Source organism: Scatophagus argus, chromosome 18 (genome assembly GCF_020382885.2).
Source record: "Scatophagus argus isolate fScaArg1 chromosome 18, fScaArg1.pri, whole genome shotgun sequence".
NCBI classification, from domain to species: domain Eukaryota; kingdom Metazoa; phylum Chordata; class Actinopteri; family Scatophagidae; genus Scatophagus; species Scatophagus argus.
This window is the reverse complement of record NC_058510.1, coordinates 11,222,729-11,241,614: the sequence shown is the minus strand read 5'-3', so window position 1 is coordinate 11,241,614 and position 18,886 is coordinate 11,222,729. Positions and strand designations below refer to the sequence as shown.

Genomic DNA, 18,886 nt, shown 5'->3' with positions numbered 1-18,886 from the left:
TAGTTTCATTATTTCAAGGTTTATTGCAGTTGTAAAGCGATCAGGAAACATACAAGCAACACATAATAGTTGGAACTATAAAAAACAACAACATTTAATCACAGGTACACACAGAAGCGAGAAGCTACCTCAGAGTTTAAAGGAAATCTTACACAACTAACAAATAAATTGCGTACAAATGTAAAGGCAGTGATGTGGTGGCAGTCATGATTTGCGTGCATGTTTCAATAAATTATCTTAATGTGGCTACAGTGTGCTCATGTTATTTATGAATTTAAGGCATTATTAGGCTTTTAGCTTAAGTTTGTATTCAAAAAGACATATAACAGATCTCTAGTTGTACATGGAAGATCATCACTGTACAGTCAGGAAATAATTACAGCCCCAGAAATGCAGACTGACTGATCAGTCACGAGGTCTTGTAGACCGTACATGTGGTTTTGCATATTTTGACTGAATAATATTTGTGTACATTATGTATGACTGGTGATACATGGATGTTCAAATTCAAGGAGTAGTAACACTGAAGCAAAGCAACCATATTTTGACAAAATTATGGCTGTGTAAAATATACTGAGAATCTGAATGGACAACACTGAACAGAACTGAACAAGTTTTATGGACACTGCAATGCACATACAGAGGCATAAATTAGTGCCTGCACTAAAGCACTTTGGTCTGGTCAAGTGTGACACTGTATGGAGATGCAGTGAGTCTGGCACAAACGCAGAGACTACAAACATGAAAAGGCACTGTGAAGAGAATGAAAGAAGAAATGACCATGCAGCTCTGGTAGTGTGCACATGTGTGCGTGTTTCCGCAAACCTAAAGTCCTCCATAGTTGTGTTCCATCATGCATCAGCTTCTGAAAGTTCACTGCCCCTCAGCCGCTCTCGGTGCCGCTGGATGGCCCGCCAAATGCGGCACAGGACTCCACCCCTGAGGGAGAGAAGCGTTAATCGTGATAAAACTGATGTAAGATGGCATCAGTTTCTTTTATGGAGTTTGACAGAAAGACCTGCTTCAGCTAAGATATCTTGACGTCACAAACATTTCAGACCAATACAAAATTCTCACGAGGAAATTGAGGACGTAAGTGATCATCAGTTTTGATCAGCAGACTGCCACGTCTGTAGAGTTAGCATGTTTTGGCGTCTTCTCTTAGGCTCCGGACTCTTTTACAAACCTTTGCAAGTCTGCAGCGTTGCAAATGAAGGTCTCCTACATTAAACGCAGATAGCTCAAACACCTGCAGACGTTGCGGTGAGATAAATATGTACACAAAAAAAAATTGTCAAGAATACTACCTAATAATGATAACCCACGAAGCTTTTACTATTTCTTATTGATACTTTTTAAACAGAATTTGTCAGCTGCCAAGAGTAGCTTGACTTGTTGTGTCTGTCTGTCAAACTTTGTTGTGACAGGATTCACAGATATGAGAGAGTAAATACCGTAGACGGAGATAGCGGAGGTCGTCTTTGGTAACGTCATTCAGAATGTCAGTCAGTGTGTATTCCTCCAGCACAAACTAGAATACAACACACAGGCACTGGTTTAAAACCACACATAACATAATGAGTTCTGGTGGTGCCAGCAGACATAGAAGAAGAAAAAGAGGAAGTTAGACACAGATGTCCAACAGATACTCAACCTTATCTATAGTGTCAGCGTCTGCCCCCTGCTCTTTCAGCCAATCAGTGAGCTGCTTGTCCGGTTCATGGTCTGCTGGGATGTGGAAGATGGAGGGAGGTGTGATGTCTGTGAAAAAAAAAAAAAAAAAGTTAGGGGAAGCACAAAGAGAAGAACAACCGATCATTTGATTGAACAGCGTTTACCTGGCGGCCTGTGCCTGACTTTGACCAGCTCCAGGTCATGTGCTCTCTGCTGGAGTGTTGTCTTCAGGACCTGCTGGTACTCCTTCTCCTTTTGCAGCAGTTCCTCCAGAAGCCTGCAGGGGACACCACAGCAGCATCTGTTATAGCAATCATGGAGGGCTGGGCTACATGGCAGTTGAGATAGACACAATAAAGTCACAGGAAGCTCTGAAACTATTTTGTGACGTGCTTGGGTGTGTGTGTTCGCACAGTCAGAGTCTCCATGCTGCAGGTGCACATTCTCTTCCACTTCCTGTCACGTAGTGATACTGAGTAGAATTTCATCATCACCCATCATGTATGTGCGTCTGCATGCTGGAAAGTATGCAATAAAATCTTTGATTGGCACTCCCTCACTAATTAAAGTGCTGCTTTATGTGTGTGTTTGCACATACCTGTTGGTCTCCTGTTTGAGCCGCCCCAGCTGTGCATTCAGTTGATGATGCGAACGCTGGTGCTCCTGGGAGTGGGCAGAGTTTAGTGCGGTGACCACAGAGTGGGTGGGGTCAGCCGTCGTCCCGGATTCGTCAGCGTGCTGCGGTAAAACAGGACCGAACTCTGCTTCCTCTTCATCCACTTCGTCTTCCTTCTCTGCTCCCTCACACTCTGATGCTGGGCCGAAGTGGGTCTGCAGCTCTGTGGGGTGAAATTTTGATGGTCAAACCTGTGACACATATTTTCAACTCTGAATACTGTTAAGAGTTTTAATACATGCTGAATGTTTCTGTACAAACATACAGATTGAGGGCAATTAATTGTGAGATCCAAAAATGTAGGCTTTTGTCCACTAGGTGGCAGTAAACACACAGGCCAGGATAAATCCACCTACCTGGTATGAGGATGGTGATGGCAGCCTGCACAGCTCGACGAATGATGTTATCCATAGCAAACATCCAATGGGGTTTAATGTGATGGTTCCTGAGGACTTTGTTTACCTTAAAAACATCACACACAAGGAAACAAGTACCAAAGATGATTCTCTTAATACTGACCTGAAATTACATATTTATTACAATAAATTTAAAATTAATAATTAAAATCAAATTAGCTAAATTGTGTGTAATTGCAAATCAAGGAAATAATATAAAATCAATGACAGAGTGAAATCTAAAACGTCAAAAACAAATAAATAAATAAATAAAGCTGGAAGACAATTTTTCCACTGTTCGAAGGGAACTGAACCAAATCAGAAAATTCATATTTACATTAGTATTAATGATTAATTTCTTGGGGTTTCTGCAAGTTCATATCAGCCTTACATTATTTCTGTAAGCCAAGTTCATTTCACAAATTTTACTCATATTTTCTTTATGCCAGTAAATATTGGATATCTAACAATTTTAATTACATATTTGAATATCAGCGAATGCTATCAGCGACCAATAATTTACACGTGCGATATACAATCTTTTTCTTTGCTTTTTGCTCATCTGAAAACAGCAACCAGTTCTGCAAATACTGTTACATTAGTTATGTGTCGCAAAACAACAAGATCTTTTCATGGGGATTTTCCTTGCATACACTCTGTAAGAGAATTTCCAGTTGTGTCTGTATGTGTGTGTGCCCACTGACCGAGTCTTGGAAGCCAAAGAGCACCAGCTGTATCTGGTTGATGGAGGTGGAGTCAAAATCCAGGTCCAGCTTGAGCTTGGAGATGGTGGCCGCCATAACACGCCTTTCTGGGGAATGGATGAAGTCTCGAAGGATGCAGATGATCTGTTTAATGTGTTCAACGGACAGCTGGAGCTCTTCGCTGCCCTGGAGATACACATAAACACGTATATGCACACACATACACATTTACAAGAGCTTATGGAGCACATAAAAATAAATGTTCCAATGTAAAGTCTATTAGTGGCAAATATTCAGGTCAGATTTATGTAACCGAATGGGTTTACACCTTCAGAATACTTCTCTGTTACATGGCATACACATCAGAAAGCAAAATTTTAAATGTTAACCCAGTACAAGTAGTGTTGAAACTTCTCCAATAAAAGGATATGCGTATTTGAAATTTTTTGTGCATAGATCTAGTATGGCTCGTAGCCAGTCACTGCGAGCTTTCTGTACAGTCCTATACAGTCAGCATTGTAGTGAATCTGAGAGTGGTGTAATGTCATTGTCTTATGTCTCAAGTCAGAACTTCACCAATTTTATGCATAGTAGGAAGACTATTTTACAGATCTGTTTGATTAATTATTAATTTTGGCCCCTGCCATGGACAGGAGCGGTCACATCGTTGGAATTTATCACAAACAAACAAACACACACCTGGATGTGGTTCTCCTTGAGGTTGGAGATGACCTTTTCCTGGTCTTCATTGAGGACCTTAAACAGAATGGCCCGTCTCTCACTGTCCTTCTTCAGCAGGAACAGACCGCTGTCCCTGTCCTCAGGGGAGGGGGGGGCACTGCGGTCCTCCGAAACCGAACCCTCATCTGGAACACTGCAATAAATACGCACACACACACACACACACACACACACACAGGGTGATCTCACTGCTATATAAAATAAGACTGATTTACAATGCATTGCCCTGTTCAGTTTATTTACAGATACAAGCCTCTCCTGGCTACTATGTGTGCCCAGGAAAGTGCAGAGACAGCATGAGTCAGGGCAAACAGGAACGTGCACGTGTGTGTGTGCACACGGTGGTCTGTACAGACGGGTGTGTGTGTGTGTGTGTCTGCTTGCTGAAGATCGTAAAATTATCAGAGCTCATTATATCGGTGTTGTAAAGGGCAGTAGAGCGCACTGTGAGCACAATAAGGCCACCAGCCATCTGGACACACACACATACGCAAACACACACTTGCACTTTCATGTCTTTTCACATCATTTGCACTATCCCACTGAGATTTTGTCTGCAGTAAAGCTGTACATAGTTTTACTATTGCCAGAGTATCTGTAACATTCAGAAAAAGCATTCTGTTCCTGTCCAACTTGAATTTTGCCAGGTTTGCATCAGTGTTGGAGTCAGTAAAGATTCTTTTTAAAGAAATTTTTAAAGCACCGTCAACAAAGCAGCAGCAGCTGAGACAAAGCAAGTTCACATGCACGAACTCATTATCAGCTCACATATACACACCTCAAATAGTTAGAATTGGGGGGTTTGAGCAGGTTCTCAGAGCCTGAGCTTTTCTTCTTCTGGAAGAAAACATCATGTTTGGAGTCACAGTCTGGGCTCACAGATCCGTGTTCACTGCTGCTGCTCCCAGTGGCCTCACACTGCAACTGCACCGGCAGAGCAACGTTGTGGATGTAGTCTGCAGAAATATCATTAAGGAATGTGAAGGGGATGGGTCAAACATAAGTCCTCAGAAGTTCTCAACAAATGCAAAGTGAATTAGCGAATCATGTGTACTCCATAGAGTATGTAGGTTTTGTTTTTTCTAACATCTAACCAATCAGCTGACTGATGACGCTGAGCCGATCACGCCGTTGTAGGCTGTAATTTCACTTTCTGCTTGTACAACCCACCTCCACCCCTCAGCCTGATTAAAATTCAAGTATTTGTCAGAAAGACTGGTCTAAATTATGCCATCCAATTAGTTCAGCAGGAATAAAGCTGAAAGCTAGTCTTCATGTTTTTGTTCTTCCACACTAACTGTTTGTGGACACTTGCCTTCCAATTGCCACATGAGGTCCACATGTATCTTTTCAACTTTTTTACCTATTAACTAACTAATAAATCAATTTCCTTAAAACAAGTTAAACTTTTCTTTCAATGAGTCACCACTGAATTGACTAAGTTTGCTTGAGCGAATTTAAAGTCTCCCCGGCCTTTAAATATGTGTTAGTGTTAATATTGTTGCAATATGTCTTTCATATGCTGTCTGTTGTGAGCTGACTAACTTCTCACATAATTTCCTCTGAGGATTAAATAAGATATCTATCTCTGGCAACACCGCAAAGAAACTATTTATGTGAGAGACCTGAGGTATACCAAAGACTTTCTATTCAAATAGATGTGAGTTCTGTGTGTTGAGTGTTTCTCAGTGTCAACCTGGTGGCTTGAAGGCGATCTTGCTCTTCTTGCCCTTGGTGTTGTGTCTGACAAAAGTGTCTCTGAGGAGGTCTGAAGCGATGGCTCTCTTGTGAGGGTCCGGCTCAAAGCAGCGCAATATAAACGACTTGGCCTCAGGTGACAAGGACTCTGGGATCTCTGGGTGGATCTTAAACATGCCCACCTGTTACATCAAACCACAGAGACGCACATAACTGTCACACTAAAGAGTAATGTCCTGGAAAAGTTTAGAAATGAAAAAGAATGTAAAAAGAATGTCCCTCATGTAAAAGCAAATGCACGTACACAATACCAACCTTAAACATAGCTGCCTGTGGTTCTCCCAGCTCATGAAATGGGGGTTTCCCGGTGGCCATTTCTATAATGGTGCATCCCAGTGACCAAATGTCAGCCGGGGCCCCGTACCCTCGAGGGCCCTTGTCAATAATTTCTGGAGCCATGTACTGCAGAGTACCTGCAGAAAGAGAGGCAGAAAGTAACCTTGAACAATCATCTCTAAAATCAATCAAGTCAGTCAAGTCACATTGCATCAATGTCAACAAATCCTTGTTCGATTCACAGACTGAAATTTTGAAATGAGCACATCTAGATAGGTTGCAAAAGCTTGTGATTGTCTTAAAAGTAAGCTTTTTAACTTGCACTTGCTAGACTGTAATTGGCATATTCATGTGGTACTCGTACTTATATTTGTTTTGGAAATCCTGAGGCAAAGTTAGACTGTGTGCAGACTGGAGCAAACAATGAAAATATGCTATCAAAATTTCACATACTAAATACTGTAATTTCATTACTGAAAAAAAGGAGTCAAGACATGAAATTTATTTTTGTCCCAAAAAGTGAGTTCTGAAGAATTTGCTCATCATACTTCATCTTTATCTGTAAGCATTTTGCCTGCAGTCAGTAATTCTGACTTGGCATTTGTGGTCTCCTCCAAATGCTGATGTAAACAGAGACATAGAGAGCTATAAAAAGAGTCAGACGAGGAAGAGGGTAGCAGCAGAGGAGAAACAGATAAGGACACACACACACACACACACACACACACCTGCTAATGAAAGGTAAACACCCTTCTGCCTCTGCTTGATTAGATGATCTAATTACATACATCACTGGCTGCTGGAGAAGGCCAGATGGCCAATGAATGCGTATGCTCGTAGGTGTGCACATGCAGTTTCGTACACGCTCGTGTGTCTGAGTGTTTCCATAGAGGCTGACAGTGGCTCTTGACATTTTGAGGGTCATTCGATATTTACACTTCTAGTCGGTAGCATTTCTTTGACTCCACTTATGTAGAATCACTGTTGTTGATCTTTCTCTCTGAGCGCTTACTGGAGCAGTTTATTCATTTTGCCTTAAACAAGTGGCCTAGCTTCATACAGTTTTATTTTTGTGATCATTTATTTTATTCCTTTTATGTTAAAAAAGAGAAAGATGTCATAATATTGTCATATTTGTTAATAATTTGATTAAAACCACAGATGTTCACAGTTAAAGCATTTCCATTGTGACACTACCCATATGTTGGACCTACATAAATGTACCCTCATTCATGGAATCCTTACAGCAGCTTAAAACAGCTGTATGTTTTTGTGTACAAGACATTAACAGGACATCGAAAGAATTTATTGTGGGAAGAAGTAAACAAGTTACCGGTGAATGTCTCTGTACAGGGGTTGACTCCTGCTAACCGCTTAGAGGTCCCAAAGTCCGAGATCTTCAAGACACCACTGTAGGTATTCACCAACACATTATCACCCTAATGGGGAAACATATAGACAGAGAGAAAGCAGGGTTAGAATGAGTAAGGATTAAGTCACATAAAGCTAAGTTAGTACTCTCATTTTTACACAGAAGAAATTTTTCATGTTATCTGCAATGGCACCAAAATGATGTGAATGTATTAGCACTGGGTTTTCAGAACACCAGCATGTAGCTTCACATGGTCCTTGAGTCATCAAGCACAAAATGTGTTTTTTTAATGCACATTTTATTAAAATCTCCCCTGAATCATCAAAAGAAAAGAAAGACACAGCGCTAACAACATCATGATGATTCCCAAACAGAGATTCAGCCCAACCAGCAGGTGGCAAAGGAACCATGACCACACCACCATGATGTTCCATTGTAAGAAGATCTCTTTCAGTGTGCTTCAGGGTACCTTGATATCTCGATGGACAATCTGATTTTCGTGCAGATATCGGAGTCCCTCCAGGATCTGTCTAGTGTAGAAGATTATAGTCGCCTCCTTCAGCGGGCCCCATTTGGATCGCAGCAATGCAGACAGGCTTCCTGGAGAAAGGAGAGAAGGAGTGTCCAAAACCTATCATGAAATGGGAAGATGACCAAGCAGTTAGAGAGACCGCCCAGTAACCGAGAGGTCACAAGCATCGATCTCTTGTCCATGATCAGATCTGAGCTGTGTTTAAGTTCCTCTACAAGAATGCCTGCCTACCTGCACAGGGTGAAATTATTATTTACATTTTCTGTCCCTCTATTTAAGAACACCATCATCAGTTGCAAGTTTCTTATAATTAAAGGTTTTCTAAAAAAAATTCTAGTTCACACAACATTCTGTTTTACCATTGTTCTCTCTCATACAAACACACCTCCAGGCACTTGTTCCATGAAGATCTTGATGTATCCGTCCTCAGAAACGGAGCCCAAGTATTGAACAATGTTCCTGTGCTTAAGGTACTTGTGAAGAGCAATCTCTTCATGAAGGGGCTGGGAGTACCTAATTCACATAAAGAGAAAAAGAACAATACAGAAGTAGAACTACCCAGTCCTTACATCCTGGTGTCATAGGAATCATATGTTCAACACATAGGATATGACCTTTATTATCCCTGGTCAAATAATCCAACATAACACTATAAAATAACATTATAAAATGACAATGTAATTACATTTTCATTCACAGAACACTGTAATACCAGGGCTAACTAGGATTAGCTTCAATCTTTTAGCATTATTATCATGTAGTACCAAGTGAAAATTTAAGATCCTCTTAAGTATGTTTTCATTTAAAACTTTTAGACATTAGAGAGTCTGCTGGACTTACCATTAGCTTAACTAGCTAGAGAGTCAGCTGAACAAATTAGTAACAGTTTTTATTTCAGCTGACAAAAACGGCAGTTCAAAACGAGAAGGCTGCTTTTGGTCTACTTCTGTGAAATTTTGGACAAATTTTACACAACACTTCACAAATGTCAAAACAATACGGGGACAGGGTTTAGGGGACAGTCAGTTCTGTGAAGTTACAGTGAATGAAATTGGGGGAAAAAAAAACAAAACATTTTACTCCAACTTTTTGAATGTAGAATGGGGTAAACTTTGACATACCTGCTGTCTCTCTCAGGGATCTCTTTGATGGCAATTCGAACCTGGTTGCTGAGGTCTCTCCCAGCATACACCACTCCATAGGTGCCCCGCCCCAACACCACCCTGTCCCCTGTCTCATTGGTGTCATACTCATACTGCAAAAAATACATATACTTAATCAGCAATCATCAGTACATATTTATTGTAAAATAATGCTGTATTTACTCGAACACTCCTCTGACCTCCAGTGTATCGCCATCTCCCTCACCCTCCAGCTCCACTGCATTCCCCGTACCGTCAGATATCATCTCTTTCACCATGGAGCAGAACCTGAAACACAAACATAGATACAACCAGACATGATAACATGAGTATTTCCAGTTCATGGCCATCGGGGTATGTTGGAATACAACTGCACATACGTACTGTACAAACACAAACGCAGACAAACACACACACCTACACAGACACATCTAGAGGTGTGTCCTCACCGACCGCACTGTTCCTCAGTGGAAAAGTAGATCTGGAAGTCGTCTGAATTATCATGGACGTAGAGGAAGCAGCAGCGCTCATCAAACTTACTGATACTTCAGACACAAGAATTAAGATGAAAGCTTAGATTAACATTTTCCCTTCTTTCTCTATTGCATCTTTTGTCACAATTAGAAAAGCATCTTGTGGTGTCAAAAATGAAATCAATCTTAAATAACGGCTTGAAAGTTTCACTGTACAAACTAAAACAGTTTTGGCAAAATTCTGGTAATAGGATCATTTACTTTGAAACGCAGAAAAACAGTCTATCCAATCTTGCACCTTAAATTAGCTCATTTGAGTAATTTGTTTTAATATACAAGACTTTTCAACCCAAGTAAACAGGTTTGTCTTTTATCTGCATCAAACATGCCTCACAGTTTGGGAACTCTTGTATTCATATTTAATTCCCCGAAATGTAATGTTCATACCTAATGCCTTTAATGGACATTGCAGTGAAGTTCCACTCATGGATTCCTTTCTGTAATGAAAGTGAACGACATTTTTAATTTTCAAATGTTTCAGATTTATAGATATATTCGACCACTATCAACGCATTAGGACTCAATCCAAAGTTACATTTTAAATATGGATGAGGATTAGAAGGAGATGTCACGTTTGCAATGTTTCGTCTTGACAGGAGTAGCCTGGTTTCCATCCAAACCTAGTGTAAATTTTAACCAAACTTCCAGAACATAGGCCTAAGAAAATGCAAACTAATGTGCATTTTCATCCCAAGACAAGATAAACAGCTAATGCTGCAAATTGTGCAAACAACCCAAAAAGGTGATTTAAAGGAGCGTCAGTAAAACCACAAATGATGGATAACCAGGAAAGTGTGGAAATATGGTATTTGTATTTGTTTAATGTATTCATTTAAGGAACCTCCACAAAGATCTTATGTTTTCATCTGCCACTATTTCTCATCTCTTCATAGAAAGCTTCAGTGACATTGAAGTCCCAAGATTCAATCATGTATTTCATGATCTCCTGTCTTAATCATTTTTCATTAATCAGTTTTCATTATCTCATTTTGCTTTTATCAGCACACAAACTTTTTAACTTCAGGCAAACATAAAGTGCAAATACATTTAGTGACAGCTGATAATGATGCGATGCAATGAATTTCAGCGGTAAAGACAAAGAATGCTTACTGTTTCGACAGGAGAAACGTGCCAGATAGAAACGTTCTTCTCTTCAGCCTCGTTGTTAATTGACACGTAGGAGGGTTGGTAAACCTTTGTGGGTTCCAGAATCAACACCTGTAACAGAGGAAGCAAAAGAAAGATTGACAGACATGTTGGCATGTGCCTCTGAAAATCTGATCATGAACGACTGAGTGTTTGTGTATATGTGAGTTTGTACTGGAAATCGCAGTCGATTGGTGGTTCGCTGCGTGGCCTCTACGATGATGTCCATCCAGAAGTTGAGTCTCTCTCTCTGGGGTGAGTGTTCCACCGTCTGCTTCTTAAACCTCTGGATCAGTTGCAGATTCTGTACCACAGAGCGCAAATACCTGGAAGAAAATGCAAAGAAAACAAATTATGATTACAGCTTCTATTAAACTGAATACACCATTATGGAAACAAGTGGAACTGGAAAATCTCACCACATGTAAATTGTAAATTTTGTTTCCCGAATTAATGGTTATTATTTAGATTTTTTGTCATGCTTTATGTTTACAGAAAAAAAAATCATTTCCTTGGTTTAAAAGATAAAATTTTCTATTTTGTTAACCGTCATTATTCTGTAGAAGCAGAAAACCTGAAAACATAAAACTTTTTTTTCAGACCAAATACTTTAACTGTAACAACAGACAACAGTATTGGCATATAATTAAAAACTCTAATATGAATGCCCTAACCAGAGAGGTGGCTTGAGTTTGAAAAGCTTCTCAGCAGCCTGAGTAGCTTTGGGGATGTCATTAGCTAACATGCTAACGGTGAAGAACTGGCCCACATCCCAGTAGTTATTCATTTTCTCCAGGGAACCTTTGCGTCCTAGCAGACTGTTCAACCGAACACCTGAAACATCAGAGAATGAAAACATTGTAGAATATTCATTTATTTATTTATTTATTCTACCATATACCAGAGAGTTTAATTTGGACAACAAAGGCAAAACAATTATTTGGAATTTTTTTTTTCCCTGTCCATGTTTACTTTGAATGTTGTAGCTGTTCAGTTAATTATTAATCCTCAAAAATTGCTCTACTCAAACCAAACTACACAATTTCATCATGTGTTAATACCCCATTTGGCACAGATGCAGGAAACATGAGTCACTGAAAGCAACTAACATTTGAATATATTCGTATCTGACTTTACAAGCTTGATTGAGGCATCCTAGCTTGCGTGCCGGCCTGATGATCAATCAAAGAAGGTGTCAGGTTTGGGATCCTCTTACCTATTTTCCTCAGTTCAATGGAGCTTTCAAACTGTTGGCCAGCAACAATGAGGAGGACAGCCAGGTTGATACCAGAGTAAAGAGTTGGCTGCAGCTCAAAACCTTTTCTGTACCTGCAGGTGAACACACAGATGAATATATGTAAATAATAAGGTACAACACCCATAATTTTGTGTGCAGGAAGGCTTTTGCATATTCATGAAAAAAAAAAACCCACGCAAAATTTAGTATATTCTTCTGTGACTGGAAATACAAATACACAAAATACAAAAATGCATTGAAGTACAGTGTGTGTTCTTACCACTGTATAGCATTGTCCCTGTTCTTGGTGTCTTTGCAGTCTGAGTCCAGAAAGATGTCCTTGTATATTCGCCCACACAGGCAGAACATGTCTGGCGCTGGATGTTCACAGGACTGCAACACCTGCAGCATCACTCTGAGAGCCTGCTCCCTGTCACCAGGACTGTTTCTCCTGTGCAAACAGATAGATTTACAAATAAACATAAGACTGATATTTGACTGTTAAACTACATGCTGAAGTGTTATTTTCCTCTTGTAGATCTGATTGTACAAAATAAGATAACTTCTAGGGTTGAGTGAGAACTCGGCTGAAACGGTATATGATACAAATAATGGACTTTATTTGTGTATTTGTTTAATGTACTAGAAATCATCCATCTATAATTCATGAGTTCAGCTTTGTGTACCTGTTGAGAGCGAAGGCGTAGTGGAACTGGATCATGGGCTGCGTGGCCAGATCACAAGTCGGTAGCATCTCCAGAGTCTGCACCAGTTTCACCATCGCATCGTAGTCCTTATGGTCACATAAGGGCAAATGAGTTCTTGCCGTTCACTTGAACATGATGCTTGGTCAACAAAGGGTGAATTATATTTGATGCATGCATCATTGTTTCTGTTAGTGTTGTGTATTTGCACCTGTATGTCTCTGTAAGAAAACAGCAAGTTCATGACGATGTCCTGGGTGAGGACCTCTGTGTTGTCGATTCGGAGTTTGATGCGGGAAAGCTCCTTGGCCAGCTCCTCTCCCTGATATTTCTCTCTGGCCTTCCTGATGTCATTTAGCAGAGTGTCCTTAAAAGAGGCACTGCAGAAGACAGACAGACAATAAAAGTAGAAAAATTAAATGACAGAGAAATGCATCTTAATGTATAACATAAGTTGAAGAGAAAGACGATCACTTGTATGCCATATGCAGTCATATCAGAGGTTTTGAAAATGAAAAAGATAACACTGGGAAAAAGTTTCATTTCTGGAATAAAGTTTTTAAAGCACTTTTTTGATAATGAAGTTGTAATATTTTGAGAAAAATCTGACAATGATTTTTTTTTTAAATATCATGATTTTATTCTCATAATATTCTGACATTTTTCTTGAAATATTGCTACTTTATTCTAAATTACAAAATTAAGACTTAAACTAATTAATGATTTTTAATCCATCAATTTTCTACCTCTTATTTTGGTCCAGGTCACATTAATCAATAAATTAATCAACAAATGTGACATAAAAATAAATACTATATATCATCTTGTTTGTAGTTTGTATGCTTTCATACTTTGTCAGATATGATAGTGAAACAGATGTTAACTTCCTTTTTATGTGGTATCAAATCCACAGATTTTTGGGAAAATGCAAAAACAACATGCTCGTTTGGTCACGCATTAGTGAGTCCGTGTGGTGAAGACGTACAACTGATCCCGAGTGCACACTGGAGTCATTCAAGCTTTCCATCTACATATGAGTTTAATAAGACTACTAATGTGTGAACATGTTTGTGTTTAAATGTGTCTCACCAGGACGTGACATGGATGTCCTTCAGTAGGCTGGTGAAGCGGTCAGTCAGGGGGACGCAGAGCGGCCCCAGCAGGTTGTCCCAGCTGGGCTGCATGTACTCGCTGGCCCTGCGCTGGGCGTCACTCTCACAGCACATATACTCATGGTTAGGAGTCACTATGTAAGGGATGAAGTAGTAGTTACCACTGGATGCCTGGAAGGAGAAAGGGACAGTTTCTTTGTCAACAGGAGACAAAGACAGAGACGGATAAGTACACACACATGCCAGATGCTCATGCCAGGTAGAAGAGGAGTTCAGGAAGGGAAAAACAGGCAGGATAAGAATGAGGAATGACAAGAGTAGGGATTAAAGGGTGACTAATGAGGACAATCAGTACAAGTAGAGGATCAGTGCACCTCTGAGACTGTTTGGTAGCATCACCAGTGGCAATAAGACTTATATCTTACTGCTAAAAAGAATTGACTTATATCCACAACAGCAAGAGCTAATGCTATCATTTCAGTTAGATTTCTGTACTTTTACGTTTCTTTCCTTGTTAATTCTTTTCAGTTCTCCTTCCATTTCTAGGTCTCTAGGTCTTTATTCAGTCATTGGTATTTGTTGATTTATAAAGCCATCAAGTATAAGCACTTTGTTAACAAAGAGATCTGACCTGTGCTCTCTGTCTGATTTTAAAGCTCTGATAAGTTCAACAGTTGGCACTTGTCTATGTGTACAAGTACTTTAAATTATGCTTTGGTTTAGTGTATATTTTCCTTTTTGCTCTCTTTTTGGACTCTACAAACTACTGAAGGGAACATCTGGCTCTTTAGCTGCTAAATACTGGACTACATTCACGAGCTATTTGAAAATGTGTTATGGAAGTGATGAGAGTGAACAAAAATGGGAAAGATGTTGGACCGGACAACTGAAAAAGCTCTGTCAAACTGAGGCGAGCTGCACTGTTGTAAAAATATCAGTTATATCTGCTTTATAATAAAACATTGATGTTTTCTATTTCCTGGTTTAGTAACCAGTGATAACGATGGCTAACAAATTTCAGTCTTGATCACAAAGCTACTGTACTCAAGTTTCTACCAAAATTCAGTGTTAGTTTGACATCCGGGATGAGCAGCCTGTTCTCAATGCAAGTTATGTTAACTTGATGTCCTCCTCTGCATACTGGAGCGCAATAAATCTTATCATATCATCTCATAAGGAAGGGATAGTGGCTCTTTCCAAGTTCTATTTTTACAGTGACTTAATACACAGCTAAAGTCAGTACTTAATACACAGCTAAAGTCAAGATACCATCATCATCAAAACAAAAGCTCCAGAGTGTCTGCCATGTCCGAAACTCATTTTATCCTTCTTTGGCTTTGAGAGTTGCGTGCTGTTAGAGAATTTAATTTGTTATTTACACAACAACCCATGGGGAGGTAAGTGTTTTGTAGCCCCTCCTTCATTTTGGTTATAATTGTTAGAAGTCTGTGAGGAAATCTGCCACGATGCCCTGGTGCAGCTGGTACATACTTTATTGCGCAATCCAGAGCCTCTGTACTCTGGAGGCAACTGAAACCACGGAAACCCTAATGCCGCTAAACGAGTGGCCTTCTCCACGCGCACACACAAACACAAACACACACACGTAGACACACAATACATACATTAAAAAAAAAAAATAAAACACTTACTAAAATGTAGAAAATGTAGAACCACTATTAATGCAACAATCTATTTCAAGAGCCTGCCACACATTATTTTTATAGGTGTAGATATGCAATCCTGCATAGCAAATTGCACTTGTCACAAATGTTGTTCCAAAAATAGCATGAGACAGTGTGTGCACATAAATCACTCTAGAACATACACACACACACACACACACACACACAGAAACTTACTGTGTTTTTCTGTGCCACCATGTCCTGTCAGGAGATCAAACAAAAGAATATGAGAATGGAAGACTGGAAGAACAAGTGTGTGTAACAGTGTGTATTCTTGTGTACTCTTGAGTTGTACTACCACATAGCTGTTTCAAACAGCTGTTTCCCCCTGGCAGCACAGTGCAGGACAAACTGTACAGACGCACACACACGCGCGCCAGCCAAGATGCACACACACTCACATTAGTCTGTAAATAACTTAGCGGGTCACTTTATTCTGAGAAAGAGTAAAGGAATGGCGTCCATTGGCATCTTCGTACCTTCAGAGACTGTGCAGTGTCAGGGTCAGTGTCGTGGTACAGGATGACGTTGTTGGCCATGTCAAAGCTTTCCCTCACGCCCAGATGGTAAAACAAGGAGGGCTGGCGAAACACATCACTCATGTCGACGACTGCAATATCTGGAAGGAGGAAGAAGGGATGTAGAGAGCCATGATGATGGTCCCTAACCTGATGTCTCAAAGCTCTCAAGTTAAAATAAAAACAATCAGTTTCTTTGTAGGATTATTCTGTAGGAGTGACTATGTGACTATAATCCTTTCCTGGAGCTCTTAGTTTTTCTGATATGTACACTCCAGTGGACACACTCAACGGAAATGCTTCATGCATGCAAAATCATGAGTCTGTGTAAAGAGAACAAGAATGCACAATCATGTACAGACATGAAGAACCAGATTTTGTCTTGGGACAATACCTACTGCCAATTGACAACCAAGTACTGTATAAGTACTGTACTTAACAGTGTTTATGAATGAATTCATCACTTGAAATAACAAATAGCTCCATACAGCAGTGCATAGACAGAATACAAATTACAGCCGAAGCTGGGGGGATGTCATTAGTTACACAAGTATTTGGTCATAAATTTTCACCTGGTGATGTTGCTCGGAGGAAGGAACAAAGTTATCACTCTTGTTATCACATTAGATTGTTATCACAATCTCGAGTGACTCATGAATGTCTGAACAAAATTTCCCAGGTTTGCATCCAAACCCCAAATGTCAAAATCACAGTGGTGCAACAGGAAAATGCAGCAGATGTCTTTCTTGGAACATGAGAGCTGATTAGTCATCGACAGTTCCTCAAAACCACAAATGTCACCCTCATGTTTGCACTATAGACAAAGGATCATCCAGCCCTGTCTGGTTTATGCTGATTGTGTGGGGTGGCTGACTGGGAATCCTTAATTAACCTTATTCATGCTTTGCACGCCATGACAAGCCAAATGTCTGTCATGAAAAAAGGTTGTGACTCCAACCACATCAATCATCAGATCTTTTTTGTGTCCATACCAAACATCAATAAAAAAACTTTTGTTTCTAAAACACAAACAGAAGGGATTTTGTGGAACCTTATCATTAATTTAGTCTAAATATTCTCTTCTTCACTTCGTGTATTTTTATTTGACTTATATGCACCTTTATTTGCTATCCTTGTGCTGCTGTGACAATGTGAATGCCCCCTCAGCATTACTAATAAAGAATTATCTTATCTTATCCAACCGATGAGGCTTTAACAGCACCTGAGTGAATGTACACACTCTACCACTGGTTTCACACATTCGCTCGTCCACATCTGTAGTTTCAGTTTCAGTGTTTCAACATGCAGTCTGAGCTGCTGTTGAAACAACTTTCGTTCAAATTATGCAAATCAAACTAAATAACTAAATTTCCCAACTTTAACCCATGCTGTTTCACTGACACATACCCGCATCGTAGAAACTGTCCAGCACTGACGTTTCTCCGAAGTCCAGCCTTCCAAAGGTGACCGTGGTGAGCAGCGCGCTCTCCGAGTCGCAGGCTCTTTGAAGACACTGCAGCGCTCCGGACTCCGGGCTGCTGGCCATGACTGACTTCAGCCCGTCGTTCAGGACGTACACCACACGCAGAGAACGCTGCTTGGCCGGTGGGCTGGGGCTGGACACCTCGCCCCGCTCCCGGTCCCTGTCCCGCTCGACCACGCACGCCCCGGTGGAGTGCTCTCCTCCCATGTCGGCGACCTGTGCGCTCTGCCCCGCGTCCATGGCGAGAACCTGGAAACAGTTTCTGCTTTATCTCCTTCCTTCTCCGGTTAAGCCTACTTTCCACCTCTCCCTGTGGTTACTTCCTTTATTCTGTCTTCTCCCCCGTCTTCCTCCTCTCGCTCACTTGTCGCGCGCCAGTCTTCGATGGAGCGGAGCGCGTCTGGGTTTGTCTCCCCACATCTCCGCCTTATTAACTCACACCATATGCCGATTATCTCGCACCAAGAAGTCCGCTTCACCTAGACTGGATTCGACTAGATCTGGGAGAGAGGGGAGGGGAGACAAATTTCATCCAGAAGTTGAATTACTCTCCCTTTGGCTCTCGTCTTTGGTCTGGTTTGAAGTTTCCCACGGGGAGATTGTTTATACTGCGGGTTACAATCGGGACAGTCCTGTCCACAGTCGGATACGTTATCCCGGTCCCTCTGGCTGTCTAAATATAAACTATGTGTTCTGTTCGTCTCCTCCTCGACATATTGGCAAAGTTATTTTCAGTTATATTCAACTCACTGCAAATAAAATCAGCACAGGACTGATATGATGTTATTTCTTTCCACATTATGTGTATTGATCACCATACTGGAACCTGTCAGCTGTTTTGATTTGTTAGATTACACTTAATTCTGGAAACGGCTGACAGGTTTCTCTGTAGTCTCATCGAATCCCGATAACAACCGAATAAAATAAGAATAATAGGCCTTAATCACCTGATGAAGGTATTATTGTTGCATTTCCCAGCTGCAGTTGCAGTTTTCCTTTTCAAATAATAATACTGTAATACTGAACTGTACTGGCTGCCCACAGGTCATCTTTCACACTCCAGGATCAGTCCCATTGGCTTTTCCTGCAAACCTACTGGAAGGGTTTTAATGTCTCCTAAAAGAACCCCGTTGGACTACAGTGTCATTATTATCATGTTTATCTAAGTATAAGCTGATCACAAAATGAGGGAATTAAG

General features: G+C 40.5%; 1 protein-coding gene across 3 annotated transcripts; it reads right to left on the bottom strand.

The window, feature by feature from the left end:
• map3k15 (mitogen-activated protein kinase kinase kinase 15) lies at window positions 1-18,385 on the bottom strand. 3 transcript variants are annotated; one of them, XM_046370985.1, is made up of 30 exons: window positions 17,613-18,385; window positions 16,167-16,306; window positions 15,865-15,888; window positions 15,494-15,574; window positions 13,980-14,173; window positions 13,102-13,270; window positions 12,873-12,979; window positions 12,467-12,637; window positions 12,166-12,278; window positions 11,624-11,783; window positions 11,125-11,275; window positions 10,914-11,021; window positions 10,191-10,240; window positions 9,720-9,815; window positions 9,471-9,558; window positions 9,250-9,383; window positions 8,514-8,641; window positions 8,066-8,196; window positions 7,558-7,663; window positions 6,204-6,361; window positions 5,887-6,070; window positions 4,969-5,146; window positions 4,149-4,323; window positions 3,450-3,635; window positions 2,707-2,812; window positions 2,273-2,513; window positions 1,839-1,951; window positions 1,655-1,761; window positions 1,455-1,531; window positions 1-939 (listed from the first exon to the last, which is right to left on the bottom strand). In XM_046370985.1, the coding sequence occupies exons 1-30, from the start codon at window positions 17,926-17,928 to the stop codon at window positions 852-854; spliced, it is 4,080 nt and encodes a 1,359-aa protein (XP_046226941.1). In that variant the 5' UTR covers window positions 17,929-18,385; the 3' UTR covers window positions 1-851. The 3 variants fall into 3 exon arrangements, with proteins under 3 accessions (XP_046226941.1, XP_046226942.1, XP_046226943.1); XM_046370986.1 differs by having other exon boundaries at window positions 15,494-15,571; XM_046370987.1 differs by lacking the exon at window positions 15,494-15,574 and having other exon boundaries at window positions 17,613-18,378.
• Between the last annotated feature and the right edge of the window lie 501 nt (window positions 18,386-18,886).

What these genes read in the sequence shown, in the direction of transcription:
- map3k15 (XM_046370985.1), bottom strand. Translation starts at nt 17,928, where the DNA reads ATGGACGCGGGGCAGAGCGCACAGGTCGCCGACATGGGAGGAGAGCAC. An exon ending in CTCAAACAGGAGACCAACAG is followed by an intron (nt 1,952 to 2,272) that starts GTATGTGCAAAC and finishes TGTCCCCTGCAG; the next exon opens with GCTTCTGGAGGAACTGCTGC. An exon ending in CTCCGCTATCTCCGTCTACG is followed by an intron (nt 940 to 1,454) that starts GTATTTACTCTC and finishes TCTCTCCCTCAG; the next exon opens with GGGTGGAGTCCTGTGCCGCA.